At 37.9% G+C, this 27,258-nt stretch overlaps 1 protein-coding gene across 3 annotated transcripts in view; it reads right to left on the bottom strand.

Moving 5' to 3' along the window:
• Positions 1-27,258, bottom strand: part of KMT2E (lysine methyltransferase 2E (inactive)) — a 112,451-nt gene that overhangs the window by 2,962 nt on the left and 82,231 nt on the right. For all 3 annotated transcript variants that reach the window (XM_054018082.1, XM_054018098.1, XM_054018090.1), the window contains 8 exons: positions 21,015-21,269; positions 20,634-20,778; positions 19,480-19,733; positions 18,339-18,395; positions 14,965-15,531; positions 8,925-9,223; positions 1,055-1,143; positions 606-697 (listed from right to left, as the gene is read on the bottom strand). In XM_054018082.1, coding sequence (XP_053874057.1) covers positions 606-697; positions 1,055-1,143; positions 8,925-9,223; positions 14,965-15,531; positions 18,339-18,395; positions 19,480-19,733; positions 20,634-20,778; positions 21,015-21,269 — 1,758 coding nt within the window. The remainder of the gene's footprint in view (positions 1-605; positions 698-1,054; positions 1,144-8,924; positions 9,224-14,964; positions 15,532-18,338; positions 18,396-19,479; positions 19,734-20,633; positions 20,779-21,014; positions 21,270-27,258) is intronic.

Here is a 27,258-nt window from a genome sequence, read left to right as displayed (position 1 = left end):
AAAAATCACTGCAGTTGTGACTTTGGTCACTACCATTCAACATAACACATACCAAATTTTAATTGAACTGAGACGTAGCCAAAATATTCCAGTGAGCCTGTGATCTATAATAACTGAATAGATTTTATCTGTTCATACTCCAGAGAATTAGGATAAAAAACAGATGAATCAGTCTGGTTATTCTTTATCAAGATTTTCCGATAATTCCAAACAATACCGCTTGTGCTATATTAAGGTATAAGGATCTTAAATGTGCTTGTTGGTGTTGGCAAGTCCTTTGCAATTGAGAATTCCTATCATGAATGAAAGCAATGGCAACTTTTTACTTGGATTAGATGAAAAATGTCTTATGTGGCATATTACATGGTTGAGATTTGGCTAGAGTTATTGCCGCTCATATTCAACACAGATGTATATTAGGTAAAAGAAAAAAATTCTTGACAACTACCTAAGTGAAAAGTACTTCGAACAATCAAGAAAGGCATTCCCAAATATATTACGTACCTATACATACTAATCTAATCAAACTACACATCAGTGCTGCGTGCATCTTATTTGTGCGCGCGCGCACACACACATTCTCTCTCTCTCTCTCTCTGTATTACCTTGCTTGCTTTTGAAGGACTCTTGCAAGTCTTTTGAGAAGTATCTGGGGACGGACATTCAGTTGTGGACTCTGGATTTTCAGGATCAGGGTCTACAAACAAAAACACAGTAAAATGTAGCAATTTGATAAACAAGACTTTTGTAAACACTACTAAACAGTTTACGTTCAACTCTAAAGAACTATTTTTCAAGTTCTAAGTGAAACGATTCAACACTACAAGCATGATACGAGGTCATCTGCTTACTGACCTTCCATTAGTTCAGTGAAATAAAGGACCTTAAGTTGCAACTGAGGAATGATACTTGAATGAGATGGTGAGTATGGACTACAAGGTGATTCTCACCCTACAGATGAAGCAGATCCAAACATAATATTAAAATGGCTAAGAACTATTATGTGGATTAGTTCAATGAATCCATTTTCTGGACTGATAGTAAGCCAACTTACCACTGTCCTTGTCTTTCCTATGATCACTGAGAAGTAAAGCTCTTTGATAACTTCGCTCCCTCACTTGTTCCACTGAAGTTGAAGCAGTCCTTTAAAAAACAAAATATTCTTTACATTAAGGAGGTCTAATTCCATAATTCACATATCAGATGTATATAATTTAAACTCAAATATAGGGCAAGAGAACAGCTGTTTGGGCAAGAATACTGTGTAGCAAACTCACTTGTTCTTGTATAGACAGTATACACAAAAGATAAAGGATGTTCCTATCTACATCAGTGTAATCAGTTAATTAGGCTGTTCGTTTTAGTAGATTCTCTCACTTCAAATATGGAATAAGTTCAACAATTTCTGCAACATGTTCATCTTAACAGAAAAGAAAGTTGGCTCTAACAGAATTCCTGTTAATATGAAGAGAATAGAGATTGGGATCTTTTTTCTTACGATAGAAACTACATGGATGAGAAAGGGAAGGATGCTCTGCCACTGACATAAATTGGGCATTTCTGAAAATTTAGGCCTCGTTCTCTGTGATTCGGTTTCTCCATTTGTAAAATGGAGAAAATAATATCACACAGGGTGATGTAATGACTGGTTCATTGTCATTTGTAAAGCAGTTCTGGAAGGTGCTACATGAGCACAGGTCTTTTTTTTGGCAGTGTCCAAGCCATATGGGCTAGAGTTGAGAGCAATGCCAAGCACTGGTAGGGGCAGTGGACAACACTGGAACACTTCCTCTGCATTCTAAAATGTTTTGATAAGTTATCAGTGATGAATATATGGCATTACTCTACGGTGGTCTTGTTGGCTTCTGAAAAACATTTGGTTTCTTAAGTCTTGTAAGGAGATGAGTTAATCATTAGGTACCACATGAAAGGGCCTAAGTGTATTTAATGGATCATATATTTTATATATCTCACATACTAGTTAGTAATACATATAAGCAAATGCATAATCAATATAAATTTAAACTTAGTTTAGTATGGTTCATCAAACTTTTGAATAACCATTTTCTGAGAAGGAGTGCAAAACACCGTTTTTGGCTTACTAAGTATCCCCCATTTCTCTTCTTGAAACATCCCTGATATTTGAGTGCAGAACAAGGATGAATTATCAATGAGGGGTCACAATGTCCCCTCCAAATATAATCAGGATAAACAAAGAAAGTCCTTGTCAAATATTTAAGATTGATAGTTCTGTTATTGATAAAATAGATTATAGAACCTAATGTGTATTGTGAAGTCTTACATTTGGTCATAAATATTGTTAATCATTATTATATAATGAATCAAAGAAGAGGGGTGTTGATAGAAAGCAGGGTATAAAAGGGTGTACGCAGACTTAAGTTTTTGCCTTTGTTTGTGTATAGCCTTGTTTGTATATACTCAGCGAGATCACGGACTAAACATAGCTCAACTGATCACTAGGGTGTGGCACTTTGTACCTATGCTGAAATAAACCTGTTCCTTGGGTCTGAACTCTGGAGTCAGCAGTGGTTTTTTCTGCCATCAACAAGCAGTATTTGTCTGCTTTGCTAGGTTTGTAAGGTAACCTGTAGGCCTGGTTGGTAGTCCAGAAAATATACTTTAAGGTCTCTAATAATGCTTAATGGGGAGAAAATTAAGCAGCATCCAGTGCTCAGACTAGTACTTTTTTCTATCCTGTTTTCTCTTCCCCCATCACTCTATTTCTGCACCCTAGCGTCTTCCCCCAGTTCTGCATGTCTGGGCTGCTCTGCTATCTCTGCAGCTCTTGGAGGTGGATTAGTATTTTAGCACCACATGATCTGGTAAACACTCCCTCTGTTCCTGCTTGCTGCCAGACTCTGCCTCCACAGCAGCAGACAATAGCGCTTTCTTTTACTCCCACTCATTTTCCTATTTTAACTTTTCTGTCCAGTTTTCTTAGGCAGTGTTCTCCCTCCTGGTCATTCTTCGTCCTGCTGCCTGGGTCACTTAACCCCCCCTGAGCCTCCACTGCAATACAAGTAGTGCTCTATATGTAAGGTAGGCTTCCCAGGCAGATGGTGAGTTGCACCCAGACTTCTGTCCCTAACTGCGTTAGGTCCCAGGGCTACAAGCTGGACAGACAAGTGAGGTCTTCTACCCGTCAAGGCAACTGCGACTCCAACCAGGGGGAAAATGGACCAGGAACCCCAGAGTGCAGAGCAGGAAGAAACTCCAAAAGCAAAGAGAACTCCGCCCACTCAACTCAAGGGATCGTGCAGAACACTCCTTCCTGAGCCAACCAGGTGGAATCTGACAAAAAATTCCTCCCTCCAAGGGGGAATAGGATCCAGTAGGGGAGGATTCTGAGACAGACCTCTCGAGAGGGCTCCAAGCTCTAAGGAAGGCAAGTTACAAAAGGCCTCACCAAAGCTGCAGCAGAGCTTTTACGCTTCCAGAAGACACTAAAAAGATTAAAAAAAGAGAAAAAGCACAAAAAATCCACAAGATAATGTCTTCTGTCTCCTCCTCCTTCCCCACTGAGGAAGGTGAGCTGTCTGGATCTGAAACCTGAGCAGACTCCTGAGAATAAACCTCACCTTTCAAAATCCTCCCAAGGCTTCAATAGCTATTCACTCCTCCTTCAAAGAAGTGATGAAGAATTAATGGAACAAGCCTGATAAGGGCAAACATGTTAACAAGAGCAACCTCGGGCTCTATAATGTTCAAGAACCAAAGGGCTGTATTGCTGAGATACCAAAGCATGATGCACTATAGCATCCTCCCTAGTGGGGGAATTCTATCCTAAGGAACCCATGGATAGAAAGATGGGCTTTGAAGCCTCTTCTGTCACCATCTGAGTGTCCCTGGCAGCTACTTGCTTTGCAAGAGCATCTCCTTCCTGGCTGGAAGATCTCAAAGCCCTTAAGGACAGAGATCACTCCGAGTTTGGCTCCAATTTAAAGAGTCTCCCTAGCAAAAGCATTTATAGCTGATGCCTCAATGGATTCACTCAGGTTCTCAACCCAAGCCATGGCTTCCAGCTCATTAGCCAGGTGCCACCTATGGCTCTGACCAGCGTGGATAAAAATCAGTGATTTTTTTAAATTATTTAAATTATAATTTTTTCTTTTTAAAAATAAACCTGTTATAAATGAAATATGAGTTCAATACAAAATATGTTAAGGCCTAAACTTATTATAATTTCTTAAAACATTTAAATAAAAATATACTGACTCCATGAGGCTATCAAAAACTTTGACTTAACTTTTTTCTATATAAAGAATGAATCTGGGGTGAAAAGTCTGCCTTTTGAGGTCAAGTTTTATAAATATGGCATAAAAGGTCAAGTGCTGCATTAAGGGCTTGACCCTCGGGGGGACCCAGAGGCTGTGCTACTAGATGCAAGAGACTAGCAAAGTCATCACAGGCGTTGGGACCCGACCTCTTGAGTCCCAGACACACCATCATATATATCATCAAAATCATCCACTGAGCTCACCTGAATGGTTTCATATTCCTATTTTTTACCTGAGCGCAGAGTGGCTTAGTTCTCAAATTATGAATATTTATGACTCCATACACCATGGAAACTTGCTCTCCAGCTCATGGAAAAACAATGAAGTTGATGTACCCCAACCATTTAAGGTTGTTTTGTTTAATAAAAATAAATTTTATATGCTGCTTTGTGTGTTTAATTAAATTCCAGTTACAATCCAAATATAGCTTGACACAAATAAAGAGCAAAAAGTTAATTATCTAGTAAATAACCAATATCATTCACCATTTTCTAACATACTAAAATGTACAATTAATCAGAATCTAAAAATATTAAGTTCTACCACATCCATTCTTCATCCACTCACCCAGCTCAATGACCACATAAAACAATCTGATCCAGAAGAAAATATCTCATCTGCATATGAAAGTGATAGAAAGTGTTCCCTCACAAGAAAGGTGCTCTTGGTTCTTACTCCATCTTTGTCATTGTACAGAAGTGCAAAGGGGGTGGAATCAGAACTATTCTCCATTTCAAAAGGCTCAAAACAAGTGGATAAGAATATAAGTTTTGGAGGGAGACCCTATCTCTGTCCTAGGGGGAATTCTTAACTTCAGTAGCTCTAGCAGAAGCATATCTCCATACCCCCATCATAAAGTGTCACTGCAGTCTTCTGAGGTTTGCCTATGGCAGAAACATCATTGGTACCAAACACTCCCATTTGGCCTGTCCTTAGACCCCAGGGTTTTTACAAAAATGTTGGTGGTGATAATAGTGAGACTCAGGTTGAAGGGAACTGCCCTTTTCCCCCTTCCTGGACAACCAGAGCTCCAGTGCAGTAAGCAGTGCACAGGGCCACATCTCGGACAATGAATCTCCTTAAGGCCCATGTTTCATCATCAGTGCCAAGAAAAGTTCTCTGGTTCCATCCAGGAATTAATTTTCTTGCTCTAGAGCTGCAGATACTAGATTTCCAACTTCTAGGACTCCTGATGTCCTGGATAGGGATCATTCCATGGTCAAATCATGCATCAGAAGTCTTCAAGTCTTCATATTAAAGGTGTAGGACCACTCCCCAGAACACGAGAGATCACGTACACGTTCTGACATAGGTGATCAATTCCTTACAATGGTGGTCAGCACAAAGCAATGTCTGCCCACCTGCCTTCCAGATCCTTTAGTCCTTGCAATTGAGACCACTCTGGAGGATTGGGGAGCTCATTTAGAGACCCAGACACCCCAGGAAACCCGGAGCAAGGAAGAAATGGCTCATAGCATAAACCTAGAGCTGAGAACAGTCAAGCTAGCTCTCCTAAGGTTCCTGCTCAACCTAACAATGAACCACATCCTGGTTCAATCAGGCAACATTACTACAATCGCATATTTAAACAACCACAAGAGAACTACACATGGAAGCAATGGAAATAATGAGATGGGTGGAACAGTTCCTCCTTTTCCTCAGAGCACTCCACATTAAAGGGGACCTGAACCAGCAGGCAGACTGGGTCAGCAGGTGTAGGGTCAACAAGTTCGACTGGTGTCTGAACCAGATGTTCAGCCCCCCCTTCAACCAAACGGTTCATGGATCATACAAACACAAAGAGGCCAAAATACTTCACCATGGGGACAGATGCCTTATCGCACAGCTGGCTCCAGGGCCTACTCTATGCATTTCCACCATTTCCACTACTGGGAAGGGTGGTCCAGAAAAGAAAATGAGAACAGGCAATGGTAATACTGATAACTCCTTTTTGGCCAAGGAGACCTGGGTTCTCAGACCTGATAGAACTGACACTGGAGCCCCCACTCCAGCTTCCGCAGAGATTGGACATCTTCTCACAAGGTCCTCTTCTTCACCTGGACCCAAAACAGCTTCAGCTAACAGCCAGGGTACTGAGAGATCTGTCCTCCAGAGGCATTAAGACATTGCTTCATTTAGAAGAGTAGAAATGCTAAAAGTGTACTTCTCTATCTTGTCCAGATTCAACAAAAGCCAAGTGCAAAATCCCAGAACTCCAGGAATACTAACCATTCAGGATTTCCTCTAAGAAGGCATAGATCAAGGCCTTCAGCCCAGTACTATTGTACCTCAGGTGTCTGCTATTTGCAGGAGCCTCAGACTCCCTGGAAGATTGAGCAGTCCGGTTAGCCAGACGTGTGGTCAGGCCACTCTTTACAAAATGGGACCTTTCGCTAGTTCTGAGCGTCTTGACAAGCCATCTTTTTGAGCGTCTGATGTTAGAGACGGCCTTTTATTTATCCATTGCAACTTGTTTCTTAGTAGCTGTCACATCCACCAGGAGAATGTCGGAGCTGCCAGCCTTATCTATACAGGAACTTTACTGCATGTTACATGAGGGCAAGATGATGTTCATGACACCAGAATCCCTTCTTCTCCTAAGTAAATTCCTCCTTCCGCGCTTTCTTCGTTCTGTCCAAAACCACAAGATCCAAATGAAAAGATGTGGCACACCTTAGATGTCAGAAGAGTGTTGAAAATCTCTCAAGCACACAGACTCCACACAAAGCTTAGACTCCCTATTCGTGCCCTTCCACCCAAAATGCCAGGGACTCAGAGCTTCCAAGTCCTTCATCACTAGGTGGCTTAGACAATGTATTGTGGAAGCCTACAAATCATCATTGGTTCCTGTGTCAGAAGGGATAATGGCACGCTCCATGAGAGCCTTAGCAACGTCATGATTGGAACAAGTGAGTATGTCCACTGGAAATCTACGAAGCAGCCACATGGTCTATAGCTAGCACTTTCATTAAGCAAGCACTACAAGGTGGACCTATCATCTTATGCAGAGGCCTCCTTTAGCAGGAAGGTGCTCCATGCAGTGGCTCGGAAATCAGAGACTTTCAAGTGAACTCTCAAAAAGGATGGTACTTCTTTCCTACCAAACTTTTTTTTCATAACCCTCCCTACATCTCTTTATTGCTTGCTACTTCCCAGATGTCCTGAATTGTCGGAGATACTAGGCTGCAGAACGGAAAATTTCTTACCAATAATTTAATTTCTGCTATCAGCATCTCCCATTATTTTACCCACCTTGGATGGTTCAGGCGTCAAGGGTCAGATATTAAGTGGAATTGTTACCATATGACCATCTTCCTTGGTCTAATGTATATAGTTATTTCATTATCTCTGGAATATTTATTAATGGTGTTATGCAAGTTTTATAGCTTGGGAATAACTCATCTGGCAGCAAGCAGGAGCAGAGGGGGCAGGGCCAGACCGGATGGTGTCAAAATATCAATCCGCCTCCATGAGATGTAGAGAGAGGAGAGCACCCCAGAATTGTGGGACAAGCAGAAAGGAAATTATTGGTAAGAAATTTTCCATTCGCCCCGTATCTTCAGTTTTTGCTGGTTGACTGCTTTATCTTTACGGTTCTTCAGGTGCATCCCTTTACATCCTAATACACTAACTGATGCATGATCCCCCATTGCAAAGTTAAAAATTAACTACTCCTCTAAAAACCTGCCTAAAGTTTTGTGAAGTCCAGCTGTGAGAATTCTGCTGCTCAACCGAGGCAGCCTGAGTACCTTCTGAGCAGAGGTGGATCTTCCTGCTCAGCTTCTCAGCCCATGGTCAGCTGAAGCTTTGGGGGAACTTCTCTACAGTAGGGAAATGTGACAAAAGTTCTCCATTGTTGCTAACACCAGATCACTATTACCTGTGCTAGCAACATTGGGAACCCTATTGTAGATGGGATGCTGCTCTGTCCAAAAAGTGTAGTTAAAAAATACTCTATTTTATGTGGAAAGTTACAATCTTGACCTTTCCTCCTGCCATCCTATCTAGGCTTTTATAATCCACAGAAACAAGAAATATTGATTTGTTTCACCCCGGCTAAATATGACTATTTACTAACACACCTCCTCACCATACTGCATTTTAAAATATTTAAGTGCTGAATAATCCACGTGCAAACTTTCAATGACAGGACCGAATGTGTATACATATTCCAATCACTTCCCTGAGGAATCTATTCTCTGTGATTGTAAGGAAAATGGAATTAAAATATTTGTTCAGTCATCTGGAAGCAAGGCTTCTGGCCAAAACTTATTTTTTATGAAGTAAATGTAGATTAGATATTCTGTTCAAACATGTATAATTTATGTATTTATAAATGGTATCCCATTGCCTTAGCTCCAAAGTCATCCAACCACAGCACACTAATAAAATACAAAATACAGGTTTGACAAAATTCGATTCTATAAAATACCCCCATATCTGTTACTAAAATAAACTGTTGCTATCAGGAATTCATGGCACTTACAATTTTACATAATGCATATGTAATATTTCCTAGACACACTACAAATTTAGAGTGAAAAATGTAGCACATTGCTTCTCCAATTGTCTATTTGGCAACACAAACACATTTTCTGAATTTGCAACCTGTGCTAAATGGCTTACCATTGAACTTCTGGTTCATTCTTCTCACTGGAAGAAGCTTCTTTAGTTGGACAGTTGTTGCCAGTTTCTTCTGGAGTTGTATTATAAACAGTAGCTGGCAATGGTAAAGGTAGGTTAGCAGTGTTATCAATTTGCTCCCCGTTTTCACCACTGTTATACCCATCATTAGCACCATTGTTACTGCTTATACTTCCTCCACCAGCAGCATGAGGAGATACGGTAACCAGAGAAAAGCTCTCGGTCTTGGAACCACTTTTTCTAGCTTCTCGTTGTCTCTTTCGGTATTCTAATAAAGACACCTATGGAAAAAACATAAGAGGAAAGTTTACTCATTTTTCTTTACAGTTAACTTTGATTGCTGATAAAATTAAATTAAAATAAAATCTACAGAGCAATTCTCTTTAAATAACTTCAAATGGATATATCACTTGCATTGTCTCTAAAATATAAGCAGAGGTAAGTTAGTAGGGCTAATGATACTCCTTTCTGGAGATTTACAGAATGGTTTACTTTGGTTTCTAGTGAATAGAACAGGAGTACAGGGAAAGGAAGCATGTATTTCTTACCCTAGGAAAATGGATCTGGGGCAGTGAGTTTGGGAAGCTCCTGCTATGCAGAAGCTGTACTGTTGTGGACTGCATTGTAAATACTGGGACTTCAAGCTACCATGTGATAGTGGTGGCCATTTTAAACTATTTTATTTTTCTGGTTTTACCCCAATGCATTTGCATTTAAAACAAAACTAAACAGCAGGCTGATAATTTGTTCTGATATAAAGGTGTTGCAAATCTTTGATTTGTAACACCCGTATTTGATTGTCATTATTTAAAAGACAAATTTATGGAAATCTGAAGTATTTCCAATTCATGCATTTTGTTTTCAATTAGCGCTTTATTATATAATAAAGGTAAAGATTTAGCATACATTATTTATTTCATTACTGAAGAACATGCTGTACATTAAGAATTTTTTAAAGTTTTTATATGTATTTGCAACTTTCGAAAGTCTCCTTAAAATATAATAGCAACCAATTAATTTTTAAACAGACAGTGCTTTTTATGCTTCCTCCTCTCCAGGAGGACAGTCTGTGCAAAGCTGCTCTTAGTGTGCACCTCTGGGTTTGAAACAAAAAGCTGAAATACTAATATTAAGGCCTGGACAGTATTTTTTTTCATTAAGAAATCAGCCTTCTGTGCAAGTTAGGTTTAACCCCTTTATGCTTTCATGTCTATTACTGGCAACCTGCGCTGAGCCTTATCTTCATAAAACCCAAACCCAGGGAACAAAAGTGCCACAACAGAAAATGCATGAGATACTGGGGCAAATTCTCAGCTGGTATAAATTAGCATAGTGCCACTAAAGAAGATAAAATTACTGAAACTACACAGATTTACAACTGTTGAGAGTCTGACCAACTACATACACACACCCTATGGCCAAGATTTAAAAAAAAATAGCTTAAAATTAGTATCCTGAATCCATATTTGGGCACAACTGATTTTCAAAAATACTGAGTACCAACAGCTCCCAGTTAAGTCATTGTGAGAGAGGAAGAAGAGTTGAACTATGGACATCTCCATTAAGTTTGACAAATAGAATTAGGGCTTGTCTACACATAGAGTGCTGCACTGCGTCTGGTGAAGACGCTCTATGCCAACGGGAGAGCGCTCTCCCATCGGCATAATAAAACCACCTCCGCAAGCGGCGGCAGCTATGGTGGCAGCAGAAGCTCTCCTGCTGACATAGCGCTGTCCATACCGGCGCTTATGTTGGTGTAACTTATGTTGCTCGGTGGGGTGGTTTATTCACACCCCTAAGCGACATACACTGTAGGGTAGACATAGCGTAAGTGTTGCCTTATCTTTCTTCATGTGTTTACTGTTTTGTAAATTAAGAGACATGGTGGGAAATTAGAAAAGACTGACCAGTGATATGACCCATCCAAGGAAATTACGGTCACTCAATTTTGAATAAGATGGATGGTCTCAGCATTTAGTTGACTTGCAAACAGTTCCAATGGTGAAGGCCTCGTATTTTTTCTATTAGAAAGGATATGAAGACTGAGGATGCATTCTACCTGGGGAGGGAGGGAGACAGGGCAAAACTCCCTTCCCAATCCCCACACAAAATAACTAAACGGAATCCAGATATTCATTTTGCTTAAAGCAGTCCTTTAAACAGACATGGTTCAACTTTTGAAGAATCTAATTATGCAGTAGCGAAGCTTGAGGTCATCAACGTCCTCTGCATGATAACAAAAGGAATGGTCTCTATCCATAACTGGGCTTAGTATTTTCTCCCCATATGGCACAATTCCACCACAGCCAGAGGGTTCCTGTAGGTAGTGCACCAGTGATCTTCCCCAAAGTTGATCTGCTTTCCTAAGTAATTTTTCACCATCTCTCATTTTCATACTTCATTTAACAAATATTTGATTCTTCAGACGAGATCCCAGTTCCTTGATGTAAGAGCAGTATAACTTGTGCCAGAACAAGACCAGTTCTTGAGGGTATACTCCATATTCTTCATCGGGAAGAAAAAGTCAGAAATGTATTATGTTCTAGAGCTGATGGAATCGCAACATGTATAAGAAAACTGCTTTTCTGGACAGAGACCCTATGCTTACCACTCATTATAATGTTGCAGCATCTCTATTACCATAGTATATGAGTGTCTCAATCTTTAACATGCTTCCCCTCACAGCAGTCCTGTGTGGTAGGAAAATCATATTCCCAGTTTACAGACTGGGAACTGAAGCACAGACTAAGTGACTTGCCCACAGTCATACAGGAAGTCTGTGGTGGAGCAGGGAACTGAAGTGTGGCCTTGTGAATCCCACTCTAGCACCCAAACTACTGAACCCTCCATATGTCTAACAAAAGTGTAATTTAATACATCAGTCCAGAATGTGGTAGCTGTTTCTTCAGGTTCACCTATGGTCATGAACACTATCAATACATGGCCTCTTGGTCTTCTATCTGCATCCAGAGCTTTCACAAACATTCTGTTAATGATAGTAGCCAGTACGAGTATACACATACTCTTGCCTAGGTAATATATTAATCCAGACTTTGTTCAGCAAAGCAGTTCTCTACTCTGAAGATGCTCGTGAATTTAGAGATCTGAGACCTTTTCTACACATGACCCTTACTATGGAATAAGGTATGGTTTGAATTTAAAGCAGAATAGTTGTTCTGAAATAACTCCACATGTGGACACTTATTTTGGAATAAGTGTCAACATATGGAATTACTCCAGAATAACTCATATGGACAAGCCCTGATCTGAGATGTACATATAACAACTTGGGAGGAGAGAGATATACCAGTAAGGAAAGACTTACCAAGATCTCCTTCTATATATACACATCATTATTAGGCTCTATTTCCATTATTTGGAACTGAGTGTTTTGTTTAGGTGTAGTCTCATCTACACATGAGGAAGATTCAGAGATTACTGCCCAAGGAATACAAGCATAACCCAATCTGTGAATAGTAAAGTGCAGATTCTGTAATCCCATCAGTTATGATGTCAGAGGTGAAGTCTGATCAGTCATCCTCTCTAGAGAAGAGTCCTCAAAATTTATGCAAGTCTTCTAGTCTGAGAGTTCTCTTTCAACTGGTGTTGAAGTTGAAATTAAGCATACATTTTTCTAGATTTGAGGGCAATCTAGCTCTCTTGACCTTTCAAAAGGAAGCCTTGAACTCCCATGTTGTGATACAGTTGACTAACATGACAGCAGTATTGTATACAAATTAATAGATGAGAAGCTCCATCATCCATGTAGAAGTCATTTCCTGGATTGGCCAGAATCTCTCCTAACCTCTACTCTTCATGTCAGCAATCAATAAGCCAGGTAGGCATTAGAGAACCTGTACATTTGGAATAGTCATTTGCAGTTCAAGGGTATAGCTAAATATTGCATTTGGCAATGTGTTGACAGCCAAAGGTTTTGCAACAAAATGCACTGTATCCACAGAAACAGTGGCCGTTAAAGATGATACCAGATAAACATCTAAGGATTTTCTTGTTCTAGACTGGTGCAATCTTGTGGTCTGGAGGTCATTGTACCGTATCATGAAATACACATGGATAAAACCACTGTAAACTGGGTGCTTTAAGACTTGACATCTTGTCTTAGTTTTTTTAAATTTTCCTTTGGGAAGAAGTTCCACTACAGAGGGGATAAACCATGTCTTTCGCTGATGCCACCTTAGTGTGTACTATCCTTGGGTTCCTGCATTTGGTAAAATTTTGGAGTCAGCACAGTAAGTCTCTTGCCCATGTCTGGAAACTCTTAGGCTGCCACAATAATATTGAACAAGTACACACCTATAACTACTTTGATCTTAGAAGTAAGGTACTTAACTTGACCCCTATTAGTATGCTTCTACAAAATGGTCTTAGATGCCTCGATTCCAGTTTGGTAATGACTTTTCTCCTCATGACAGGAAAAGATTTTCCTGCAATTTTCTCTCAGGATGCTCTTACTCAGTTTTTACGAATTTCTCTCTTTTTTGATACAGAAGGAAGAATAAAGAAATCTGATGTTTCTTTGATTTTGTGCTCTTTGGACTTTTTAGTCCTCCTCTGATTTCTTAGCTTTGGTGGGAGAGAGACAGGGATTGCAATTTTGTCTGCTTTTTTTGGAAATTTCTCTTGTGTGAAACTACATTTTATTTCTCATCAGAAGTTGAGTAACTGATATGGTAGACAAACCTTACACTACAGTGCTTCTGAGAACATTCCTCATCAGTGAGAGGAGGGGGTAGGAAATCAGCATACTTTTTTAAAGATGTAAACACTGATTTTAGGACTGTGGATGGAGTAGAGAAATCCTTTTGTTGCATAGCTGGCTATGCCTGGATTTAAAGACAATGAGGCTCACTTAAGCATCAGATGAGGATGAATGGCAGAGTAGTTGCAAGAGATTATAGCTATTTGGCTTCAGCTGAGATCAGGTTCCTTCCCTTCATCTTCAAGGTGCCTTGGAAGAAAAAGGGCTGTAGTGACATGACTGGGAACAACCATGCCTATCAATGTCACAGTAACACAGCTCGCCTTCAATATCTAGCTGCAGATATATCTCGCAATCTGAGCACAGCCTGGACTCGCATTTCCTTTTCCTGAGCTGATCTGCCATGTTGGAGGGGGTAAAAGAAGACGAACAGAGAAAAGCAGGAAAAACCCTGTTCATTACTGCCACAAAAAGTTTGAAAAAAGGAAGAGAAAATCTAGAATAGCTACTGACTATGGGGGCAGAACTTCTGGCAGGTTGCCAGGTGAGAGACACCGTCATCCCCAGTGTTCCTGTTCCCCATTCTGTAAGGAAAGAGGAGGAGTATAACTCAACACAGTAACATCTACCGAAGACATTACGCAGGAGAACTTTTAGTGCTGGTAATGGCTGACAGTTATAAATGGGCCTATAGCCATACATACCCTAAATGTACTGTAACTATTTCATTTAAATATTCTTTATAATTTAAAAAGGAGTAGTTTTGGTTAATGTCAATTTAAAATTTAGCTCAAAAGCTGAATTTTCTAAATGTACGATTTTTACAAAATCTAAAACCAACAGAAGGGTTTCCATGAATTAGTTTCCCCTGAAGTAACTGCAGCACTAAAAGCCTTAAAGTAAAACTGATTGGTGTCAACTGATTTTCATTGTCCAAGCTGAGAACCAACAAATTAAGTAGTGAAATGTAAACTGGATTTTTAAAAGTCTGTTTTAATAAACTAATACTGTGAGTTTCTGTTTGTTTGCAACATATGATTTTTAAGCTGACAGAATCCCTTCAACTATAGTATTGTGATATTTTGGGATATAAGCAGGTATATTGATTTTCAGGTATGAAAATTAGAGGTTCCTTTTTAAAAAGGTAATCTGTTAATCATATAATGAAAATAATATCTGGATTGTAATGCCTGTAAAAAGTGAGCGATAATAAATTTGTTTTTATTAATTATTTTTCTCATAACAGTTATGTATGTACTGGACTATATAAAATAAATCATGAATGATGCTTAAAGTTGTAACCTTTTTCTTTTGTGGAGGATTCTGGGGTGTGCAATTTCCATCCATCAAGATGTCGTTATTGACAGTCCTTCCAAAGCCAGATGCAATTCCATCTTCTGAAGTACAAAAAACAGATGCTTCCATAAACATGCCTCTTGCATCATCTTGAATCAGGCACTTTGACTCACTTATTCTGAATCCACCTCCTACTTCCAACTGATGTGAAGGTGTCAAGTCCCTCAAATTAGAATTCATTGAAAAATTTACACCTGTCCTGTCTGGGCTTTTTACCCATGTAGAATAAATTGTACCCCGACCACACTGAGCAGTTTCTAGTTGGCTGTTAGAATCAGTCCTATCATGTGAGGGGGCTTCCAAGTTTTTATGCAGTGTACTTTGCTCAATAACTTCGAGTCCCAACTGAAGGTCTGATACAGATTCCTTTTCTCCAGTGCACTGCCTGGTGACATCGGTCCTATTCCTTGGACTAGAATATCCAATAGTCTTTATTTCTTGCAGGCCCATTTCTGTCAGACTGGAATTTCTGAAAGAATTTAGTGCTAGAATTGTGGATGATCTGTCATATCCCTGCATGGGAAAAAAAAAAAAAAAAGAGTATATAGTAGATATTGGACTATTTTTTCCACAAGGTAACTTTTCTTCTTATACTATTACATGTAATATAATTGAGGCTTCACTAGTGACTGCATCCTTAAAGCAGAATTAAATCCCTTTTAGTTATGGAAACAAATGTTTTAAATCAGAATTAGACCATTTACTCTCAGAGGGCACATTTAAGAGACACGTTCAAAATGATGCCCCCCCCCCCCCTTTTTTTTTTTTTAAATGCCTTCCTTACTGCCACCTTAACACATGAACATTTAGGAAGAGAACGAAACAATCTCATGGACAGGCTAGTTAAAAAAAAAAAAAATCATCATGTTTCTACTTTTGCTACATATGTTGATAGATATAACATTTTAATCAAAGATTTCTGAATTTGTTTGCAATGTTAAAATACACCGCTACCTCGATATAACGCGACCTGATATAACACAAATTCGGATATAATACGGTAAAGTGCTCCGGGGGGGGGGGGCAGGGCTGCGCACTCTGGTGGATCAAAGCAAGTTCAATATAACGCGGTTTCACCTATAACGCAGTAAGATTTTTTGACTCCCGAGGACACCGTTATATCGAGGTAGAGATGTACTGGTCTTAAAATTTTAAGATGTCAGCTCTTACGATAGAAAAAAAATCTCAACAGAAGCAGGATTCCTGGTTCTAAAGAGCTTAAATCACATATGGCACTCTCCTTTCCAAATAGTGCTTCACCTAACAAGTGCAAGAGGGTTCCCTACTACCAGGCCCGCCAACAGGGAGGGGGGGGGGGTCAACTGCGCTGGGTCCTGGTGATTTAAAAGGGCCCAAGTAGATGGGATAGTTAATTTTTATTAAAAACATACATAAGATTAAAAAAAAAAATCTGGTTTTTCTGCTGCTACTACTCTGTACAGAGTGTCATCCCTCATTGTGACATTAACAATTTGCCAGAGCGCTGCTGCACCCTGCTCATCTGGACAGGGAGACTCTGAAGAGGAACAAGGTCCCTCTGTGCTACCAGATTTCCTCCCCCAAAGCTGCAGCTCCTTGCCAAAAACACAAGCCAGCCAGTTCAGCCATCCTAAGTTTCCCCCTTCGCTGCTGCTAGCACTGGCTCATGAACTGCTATCACGAGTGCAGGATGAGGGGACACCTCTACCACTCAGCCAGGGAACAAGGTGCAGGTTTTCCCTCGGCCTTCGCCCCTGGTTGCCTCCTCAGAGATCTCCTGGTAGATTTGGCACACCATGCCTGCTGTCTCCTTATTGCTCTGGGTGATGATGTCCCACAGCACCAGTAGCGCAAGTACTGTATTGTATATTTTAACTTTGTTGGTCATATTCAGTTACATCTTGTATATCAGTTTTTTTCTTGTCTTTTACACATGAATCACAATTAGATGTTTAATTAGCCTACTTGATACCAGGGCTGGCTTTAGGGCGATTCAGACAATTCTCCGATTGAGCTGCTGCCGAAGATAGTGGCGGGACTTTGGCGGCAGCTCCTTCGAATCGGGCCCCGCGGTGCCTAAAGCCAGCCCTGCTTGATACTTTAGGTGTTTTCTTATTTTGTGCTTCGTTAAATGTTTAATATATTAATTAATTTCATTCCATAATGTATTTATTTAATTTAAATATATAATTCAAAATAACAAATTTTACATCTTATATTTAGGCTCACAATTTGTTTAATACTGATGCTGTAACTGGAAGAAAAAAAAAGTTGAAGCAACGCCACAACTTATGCATAGTGGGTTCTAATGTGTTATCAATAGGATAAAAAGTAGTGTCATAAACCCCAGCCATCCCTTTCTAGGGAGGCCACCGATTGTTCTGCCCTGGGGCCTGGAATTGCTTTTGGTGGGCTTGCCTACTACCACTGACATTCTAAACGTCTTCAGGAGAGAAATGCCTTTCTAGGCATCATAGAAGGCTAGTAAATTAAACCTTAAGTCAGACACATAATACCACCTTATGTGAAAACTATACAAGCCCTGTATCTAAAAATAATCAGTTAAAAATATGAAGTACTCATTTAAATGAGCTTTACAGTTCATATATTCAACGGACATGAAAATTCGACAACCATGTTAATTCTAACCTACAAGCTGTACTTAACAACAACATGCATCAATTAATAATTTTTCCCACACATTCAGAGGTATATTTTAAGTCATTCTTAGGACTCCCATTAGAATACACAAGGTGAATTTCTCAAGAACTGCCTGCCTTTAGCTGAATGTGTAAGACATAACAGTATTAGAAGTATGTATAAATAACTTTTACTGATCATTTCTAGACATTTCAGTGCTTAGGGTTTGGGAATTTTTTTAATAGTAACACTGTAGTTAATTATTTCACCAACTTTAACTCTTAAATTTTGTTGCTGGTAATCTACAGAATAATGCACTGTTTATGATTGTCTTCTGGAAGAAATTTCATTTATGTATTCTCAAATGTATGGATCATGTTGCCTTCTAGTGCCTGTAGTCTACAGAGAATCTAAGCTCTAAGTGGGACAAAGAAAGGAAGAGCAAATGGAAGGGAAGTGGGAAAATAAATGAAGGGGGAGCAGATAACAAGAAAGGGGAAGGGATACATAAAGAGAAAAATGGGGAATGTGTACTGCAGAAGTGGACAAACTGAGTTCAAAAAAAATTACTTGCCACATTTTCACCAATTGACTAATTTTGGTTTGTTTACTATTAGTCTTGCAAAATGAGATTTTTCTGCTAATGAAGATGTACAGATGAATCAGCAGCCTTTTCTACAGTTTCTCACAAAGATTCTTACCTCTTGACTGTAAGCTCGCCTCTTAATTTCTGGGGAACTGTCAGGTGAGGAAATATTCTGCACAAATAAGAAAATTAGTAAGATTCAAGATCAATCTTAACATAGGGTGACAAAGAAATATGAGAAATAAGAATGAAACAACTTAAGTTTCCATTCTTCAAATTAATGTAAGAAGTGGTTCTGTTTCAATTTAATGGCATAAAAGCAACTGTTCAGTAACTCTTGTTGACAATAACCACAACATACGAAAGTTAACAGGCTATTAATTATATATTACAATGAAAAAGATAGAAAAGCACATCTCTGTTTCAATACTGTTGACCCTTCATTCTTTTCAGATTTTGAAAGTAAACTAATAACAGAAATAGAAATTAAGAAACAGAAATTAATGGAGATATCCCATTAACTGGAAGGGACCTTGAAAGGTCATCGAGTCCAGCCCCCTGCCTTCACTAGCAGGACCAAGTACTGATTTTGCCCCAGATCCCCAAGTGGCCCCCTCAAGGATTTAACTCACAACCCTGGGTTTAGCAGGCCTCCTAGATCTTGTTGGTAACAGTACAATTTTTACGCCCTGATTTTGCAGTAAGATTTGTGCAAGTGGATGTGCCCAGAGAAGTTCCACTGAAGTCAATGGGGCTCAATATAGGCATAAGAATTCACCCAGATGGTTCTGATTGCTGAACCAGGGCCTTTAATAGTAACTTACAGTGTAGTCTTCATGAGCAATCTGAGGTTTATCTACATGGCACTGGTAAATCATGCCAGAGGGATGTGATTTATAAAGGTCTTATAAAGGTAATGTGTTGCACTCTAACTGCCCCTTGTAGACTCTGCTGGCACACTCTAAAAACCCGAACTAGGTACCTTTTAGAGTATGCCAGCAGGAACTACATGGGGCAGTCAGAGCACAACATGTTAGAGCAAAATCACACCCCTCTGGTGCACTTTGCTGTTGCATGTAAACAAGACCTTATGTTCCACAAATAGAAACCAAGTCTGATAATCTTGGTGCTTAAAGCAACTGGCTAATGAGTTTTAAATGCAAAACAAGACAGTAATCAGAAAATGTCTTATTTATAAAGATGTTGGGGGAAGAGGGAGAGAGAGTAAATATTCATGTTCATCTGAAAAATCTCACCTCAAAGTGCATGGCATTTCCATGTATACATGGAGTCACGGGAGTAACTGGTGAATATATGGGTTTATAACCATTCCTACAAGTTTCATCTTCTGCTTTTATCCTAGGAGGAGTAGCAAACAATGATGGGTCTGTGGCAGTGGTATCAGCATGAGTTGGCGTGGCATATGGAGAAGGAGTAGGTGTGGAGGTTTCTGAATAAGCAGAATCCAACAACTGATAGAATCTTCGTTTTTTTAGTGGTGTTGTTAGATCTATATGTTAAATAGAAAAAAGAAAGACTAGGAAACAATATTTTGCTGATCTGATAGTCATTCTTCCTCATTTTGTAAAGACTTGGGCATGCAATAAAGCTATAAATATAACACATTAAATCAGTCAGCCAGTCAAATTAAAGAAATGCCTCTCATGAAAAGTGTTAAACATGAAAAGTCAACTACAAACCTAACAAATTACTGAAGGCAGCACAGACTTTAAGAACTGAAATTTTCAATGTTAACTGAAATGATGGAAAAACAAATTACCAAAGATACAAAAACACATCAGTTATTACATCATGAAAATTCTTCAGCTCAAAAATGAAAACTATCAACATGTTTATAACATTTCACAGACTTCACATGCCAACGTTCCTTAGTTTCACCACATTTCTCATTTTATATTAAATAAATAATTTTAAGACTAGGTAATTTTTCTGTTAATTTTTTGTGCAAGCAACTCCCATTGAAATTAATTGGAATTTTGGATAATACAAGGACTGCAGGAATGGGTCTATAACCTGAAGAGTAAGTCTGAGCAGATCAATATGAAATACTTCCTCTAAACCATATTTTCTCTCAGTGAAACCCTTAAAATTCTAAAGATTAAAAGGTATCCATAGATATGTGTCAATTTACACTAGCTGGAATAACAAACTATAGTATACCACAAGTATTTTCATCCCATATTTCAAGTGTTCTAATATGACAAGAACAAAGAAAAGAGTGAATAATACTCAATATTAAGGAGGATTTTCCTACACAGTCCACTAGAATATTTGTTGTTTATATGGGGCGTTTATAGTTTGAAAACCATGTTCCTCAGTAATTTAAAAAATATTAAGCCACTTCAAAAGATTAAGAAATTTTATAATATTTAGGTGTTAAAAACTTCACCTGGTAAGGAACAGCTGTCATTCAATAATAATGGACTTTTATTTTCACCATTGATCACAGGACTTCTAGATCTTTCTTGAGATGGAGAATTAAATCTGTCTATCACTGTTGAGTTTTCTTCTTCCAAAGCTTGCTTCAACCAACGCTGTCATAAAAAGAACTTTCAAAAATTAGATGTAATTTCATTTCTAATTGAAACTAGTTCTGAACATGCTACAGATGGTAGAGCAGTTCCAAATACTTCAAGTTCCAACACAGGATTCATGCTTACAAACAAGAATTGAGATTAAATAAGAGGGAGTTGGGGAAAAAAAGAAAACCCACAGAAACAAGCAATTTGCCTTTCATTTTAAAGCCAGGTTAAGTCAAAGGATTCATTACCTTCTTGCAAGAGCCAGTAATGTTTTCCATGGGTTCTTTTCTCCTCCTTTTTTCTGAAAGGAATGGTGAAGTAAAACGAATATAGTGCTTAGGAGTAGAATATACATGTGGACTGTAAGTGAGACCTGGTAAAGAATTCAGTTGCGTAGCCAGAACTTCAGGGTCTGTAGTTATACGCAGAGGCCTTTCTGAAATGCTGTCTATAGGCTTTCCTGTCTTCTCATTCTTCTCACTTAACCATTCACTGACCAAGTGCTAGAGAAAAAGGGGAAAATGTCAATGCTTATAAAGTTATACATAAGAAATTGCAAAATGCTGCTTACAGAATGGTTTAGTATCTCAACCCTTCTGCATTTGATAAATCATATATGCTTTTTGGTTCATACAATATATGGATATCTAGTTTTCTGGACTATAAACTTACAAAACTTTAACATCCAACATATAGATCAGCTTGCATTTTCTCACTGATAATTTTCTTCACTCCCCCTAAAATTCTAGCTAGCTTGTATGTTTCTTACCATCCTTGAGATGGTTCTTTTTTTTTTATAAGCCACACTATCAGTTCATGTTGGAGTGTCTTTTTTACATGTTAAAGTGTTGGGTGTGGTTTGCTTTTTCAGCAGATTATGTTAATAGTATATAAAGCTTCATTAATTTATCATCCAGCAAACAGATAGCCTGGAGTGAGACTAAATCACATTGTTATTTTAGGCTAACCATAAAGCTGTCTTTCTACTGATGGTAAGGCAACTCACATCTTTTCATGTGCTGTGTATTTATACCTGCCTACATTATTTTCCACTCCATGCATCTGATGAAGTGGGTTTTAGCTTATGCCCAAATAAACTTGTTAGTCTCTAAGGTGCCACAAGGACTCCTCGTTGTTTTTGCTGATACAGACTAACACAGCTACCACTCTGAAACCTATCTACTGATGGTAACTTCAAATGTTCAATTTACATTTCATCAAAATTTGGAAATTGGTTCTTCATTTACTCTATTATCCTCCCATCCCATCTAACAACACTGAGTTTGTATTCAATTACAACATCAGCACAATTACATACATGTGCAAACTCATGAGGCCACCTAAAAGGCCAAAGATTATCATAATAAAATGCATAGTTTTGGTAACTGGTGAAATAATTCAATACAAAAAGATCTAGATGTTAAATACTGCTAAACTAACAGTGGAATTATTTACATGATTTTGAACTAGGACCATGGTGCTGGTTCTTTCATTAATATTCTTGAATAATTTTATGCCAGATACTTCGTTAAATTCAAATTGCACTTTTTTCCCCCTGTTTGTACAGAATCTGGTATAATGAGGTCATGGTCCATGACTGGGGCCCATAGGCACAACAATAATATAAATAATAGTATCTGCTGTGAAGTAGTATAGGTTGAATGTTCCTAGGACCGTACATATTTTGATTCCAGAGTATATTTCAAAACTAACCCCTGGTACTCTAAGCCACTAAGCATGGGAAAATGCTTTTATTTAAATCAATATAATACTTTAACATGTACAGATCTTCATTATCAGATTTCGTTAGTATCCTGTCTTCAGCTTAATTTATTTTCACTGTTCTGCTTTGAATATATTCCTCTCCTCCCAACCCCCCTTCCCCCAACAAAATATACTCAAAAAGTCAAAATATACCACTAATGGCCCTTTCTCCAAAGTGGCTTCTCCACATATATAGAACTGCAAAAGACACTAAGTCCTACAAGGGGATTTAGCTCCAATCACAGGAAACAGGAAGCAAGAAGGCTGAATTCCAATATATACATCACTCTTTTCAATAACTTCCAAAAGTTGCATTTTGTACTCCAACCTGTATCTCTAAGTCTGTACAGTGGTAAACCATAGTAAAGAAAGCTATGGCAAAAATATGGCAAAATCTCTTTACTTCAAAATACTGCTTGAAAGCAGTGTCTGCAGAGGCTGTTGCACCAAGCTTGAAATGAATTAGTGAAAAAGTACTGATAGAGCTGGTTGGAAAATTATCCCACCCCCAAAAACCTGACAAAACCAAACTTTCACTTTGCCAAAAAAAATTTGTCAGAAAGTCAATACTTGAAAAAATATGTTTAAACATGTCCATTTAATTGAAAGGTCATTTTTAAATTAAAAAAAAAAAAAAAAAAAAAAAATCGACAAAATTTTCAACTCACTTTAATCACTGGGTGGGGCCCAACAACTAATCAGAATGCTTAAGTATATGCTTGCAATAAAAGCTGTTTTCAAAAAAGAACTAGATAAATTCATACAGGATAGGTCCATCAATGGTTATTAGCCAGGATGGGTAGGGATGGTGTCCCAAGCCTCTGTTTGTCAGAAGCTGGGAATGGGCGACAGGGACGGATCACATGATGATTACCTGTTCTGTTCATTCCCTCTGGGGCAAGTGGCATTCACCAGTATCAGAAGACAAGATACTGGGCTAGATGGACCTTTGGTCTGACCTAGTATGGCCATTCTTATGTTCAGTCAAGTAGGAGTTTTGGTTCTCACTCCCCAGTAAGGGCTGGTCCACACTAAGCCCCCAGTTCGAACTAAGATACGCAACTTCAGCTACGTGAATAACGTAGCTGAAGTCGAAGTATCTTAGTTCAAACTTAAAGGTGTTTACCGCGGGTCCACACGTGGCAGGCAGGCTCCCCCGTCGACTCTGCCTACTCCTCTCGCGGAGCAGGATTACCACCGTCGACAGCGAGCACTTCCGGGATTGATTTATCGCGTCTAGACAAGGCACGATAAATCGATCCCAGAAGATCGATTGCTTACCGTCGAACCAGCGGGTAAGTATAGACGTACCCTAAGGTACGATATGTCACTGTTATAGCCCTCAGTGGGCTATGCCTAAACTACACTTTTTCACCTAAAATTTTCTACTGCTACTTATACACCAGAACTGTTGAAATGGGGTGAAATGCTGGTGTGGACCACCCACCAGCATTTTAGCTATCATGTCATTTAGACTTACACAAAAATGCCTTTTTTAATAAAATCAAGTCTCTGATCCCCCAAGAATCAACTCACCTATTTTAATCATGATTTAAATCAGCAAGTAGAAAACCTTAATTTAAATAACTGATTTTAATCTTGTTTTGCATTTGTAATTTGTTATTTTGCTAAAGAAAGGTTCCTTCTCATCGGATGGGATAACCACTAAAACATGTTGCTTTGCAAACAAATATAGATGTTGCACTAAATATGGTATTCCTTTTTGCTAACCAAGATATACTATATCTACATGTGTTTATATAATCAGTTACATAATTTAACATGCATTATTCAGATTCTTAATATTTACATATTTTTATATTGGAACATGAAAAATGGAACATTTCTTATTTACTAGATGATAATCTTTTACTCAGGATTTATGTCAAACTGCATCGGACAGAAACTGGAATTCAATTAAAAGTGTACAAAACAGCATTTAAAAATTGTTTTTATTAGTTGAAAATTCCTTAAATGTACTAAAAAAACAATGAGGAGTCCAGTGCACCTTAAAGACTAACAGATTTATTTACCCATGAAATCTTATGCCCAAATAAATCTATTGGTCTTTAAGATACCACTGAACTCCTCGTTGTTTTTGTGGATACAGATTAACAGGACTACCCCCTGATACTTAAATGTACTGAATACATTAGAAAAAAATTCTAATTACAAAACAAGTTTTGATGAATTAACTGATTTATTAAACCACAGGAGCATTAACTGTCTCTGGTCACCACTGGGGTGCCCACTGGGGCACATTTGAAAATCCTACATGGCACCTATCTGCTGCATCTTTAGCCACCTAAGTAGCTTTGAAAATTTGGACCCAAGTTCTTCAAATTTTAGAATTAGTAGATCTTATCTTCTCCCACGTGGTTTTTATTCACTTATTAGAAAAGGAAAATAAGCGTTCCTGCTTTTTCAACTTTGAATGAACTACTCCATCCACATGAAGAAAATATTCGTTCTTCATCTGTTAGCTAAACTGAAACCAAAAGTAATTAGGGCAAAAACCTTCTTTGAACAACAGAAATTGGAAGTACTTACATTTGGAAAAATGTAAATACCCAGCATTATCTCCATTATAAAGACTGAAAAGAGAAGTACTTAATGCATTACAGGACACGGCAACATATTTATAATGCTTGAGTTGACCTCAAAAGTTAAAGATGTGTTTTCTCCCTAATTTATATAATTTTTAAAAAGTACCCTTTAACTCACTAAAATTTGAGGAGGGCTCATTTTTGCGGCATATTTTTTATTTAAAGGATTTTAGCAAATTATACTACATTTAGGGTTTACCATAGGTTGTCTATTTTAAATTTATTTTAAACAGTTATTTTTTAAAACAGGTAAGTATTTAATTTAAATAAAAACACAATTTAAATAAGAAAAATCCAAAATTTGTATCCACCCTTCCCATAATGAGACAGTAAAGGAGTTTGAGAAAGGACATCTAGAATATTATGGAGTGGCAAATGGAGGCTCTAGTTTCAGTCATTGAATTTTCTTAAGACTTCTCAGGTGTCTTTTTACTCCTTTAAGCTTTAGGTCACAAACAGAGAAGATAACAAATAGCTTCTAACTTTCCCTCACAATAGGAGCTAAAAAGTGATTTAAAAGGTAGGCATCTAAGGTAAGCAGAGCAAAAATATTCCTAGGGGTTTAGGATATACCACTTCGTTGCTATGGTTTGGTTTGGTGATGTGTGGAAGGGTAAAAAGATACCTTATTAAATAATGCAAGTTAACTGAATTTTTGCAGTTGTTTACTAATGGTGTCAAAATACTGAAACTAGTCTAGCATTATTTTCTTCCACATTTATATTATAAATAGAGCTCTTCGTTTTCAGTTTTTTATTTTATTTAATTTTTCACAGGAATTTATCAGTCTTTATTACCACAACAACAAAAAACGGTGAAAATCAGTGCAAAAACTATTAATAATTATTCTGCATAAATATTGGAGTTTATTTTGGTGGACGGAAAGACATGGGGGAAAAAAGTATTCAGTAGATTAATGCTTTGAATTCCATTCATTGATGTGGTCTGCTGCAAAACTAAAACAGAACTCAAAACATAATGCCACCTCTGAGTTTAAGAAAACAATACATCTCTAATCCCCAAATAAAACTTTTCATTTGAATAAACAGTTTACTGTTGTAGACTTCCAACTATTAGCCTATAAATATTTGCATTTAATAATTGGGCCACACCATTTGCAGCGCATAAACTCAACTTCATCCTTTTCTCCCTTAAAAAAAACAAAACACTTTCGAATACTTCCTTGTTCTCAAATGTATTCGGATTCAGATTTTCATTTTCTTTCCATTTTAGTGTGTCAAATCTTTAAACTGTTATCTGCTAACAGCTTGAAATGTATATGTGGTGGGTGTGAGATTCATCAGTACATTCAGAGGCCCATGCACTTCAGAGCTTGGGTGCGTGCCTGTTTGTTTATGGTATGTATCTTCTAGATTAATGGATAGCCTTATTTCAACAGGCAGCTTTGCATATATATACACAGACTAATGTATTACTGTAATACATATATCTCAATGTATTGTATTTTCCTAATAAAACAAGTTATTTTTATATATTTGAATGATACAAAAGTAGGGTGAAAATCCGAAAAAAACTGAACACTTTCTGTAAAACCCGGGAATTTTTCAGTAAAGATTGGTTTAAACTGAAAACGAAGGGGCTTAATTATAAAGAATATTTTCTTTAAATTTTGAACATGCTGCACAAGTTGTTTAGAGAATTCTTATCTTTCACAGTGCAAGATATTTTGAAAGCTATTTTAATTAGTGCTGTAGGATATCTTTACAGGTTATACGCAACATGCTTATATAAAAATGGAAGTTCCTTTGAACAGTATTCCTAATATTTTCAAGTGTTTAATTTTTCTTGAGATCTTTTAAATTTAGCCAACTTGAAAGCCAGCCTTCTCAGCAAAAGAGAACAACAAAAAAACAACCAATAAATCAAAACATCCTGGCACAAACAGTTAAAGTTAAAAACAAGTTAAATCTTATAACAAAGTAGAACATAAAATAAGTCTCCTTTTTATTTATTAAACTTTGATTGCTTGACTTTGCAATCTAAGTAATTTTCTTTTAACAGATTTCTTATATGTAATATTTAGATGCATGTGCAAAGAAATGTGGTTAGCAAACATGAACTCCAGAATTATTCTGGAAAATGTACTTCAGAAATTTTGTAA

Source organism: Malaclemys terrapin, chromosome 1, assembly GCF_027887155.1.
Source record: "Malaclemys terrapin pileata isolate rMalTer1 chromosome 1, rMalTer1.hap1, whole genome shotgun sequence".
In the NCBI taxonomy this organism is placed as follows: Eukaryota; Metazoa; Chordata; order Testudines; family Emydidae; genus Malaclemys; species Malaclemys terrapin.
The sequence above is the reverse complement of the archived record's forward strand: the minus strand, read 5'-3'. Positions and strand labels throughout refer to the sequence as shown.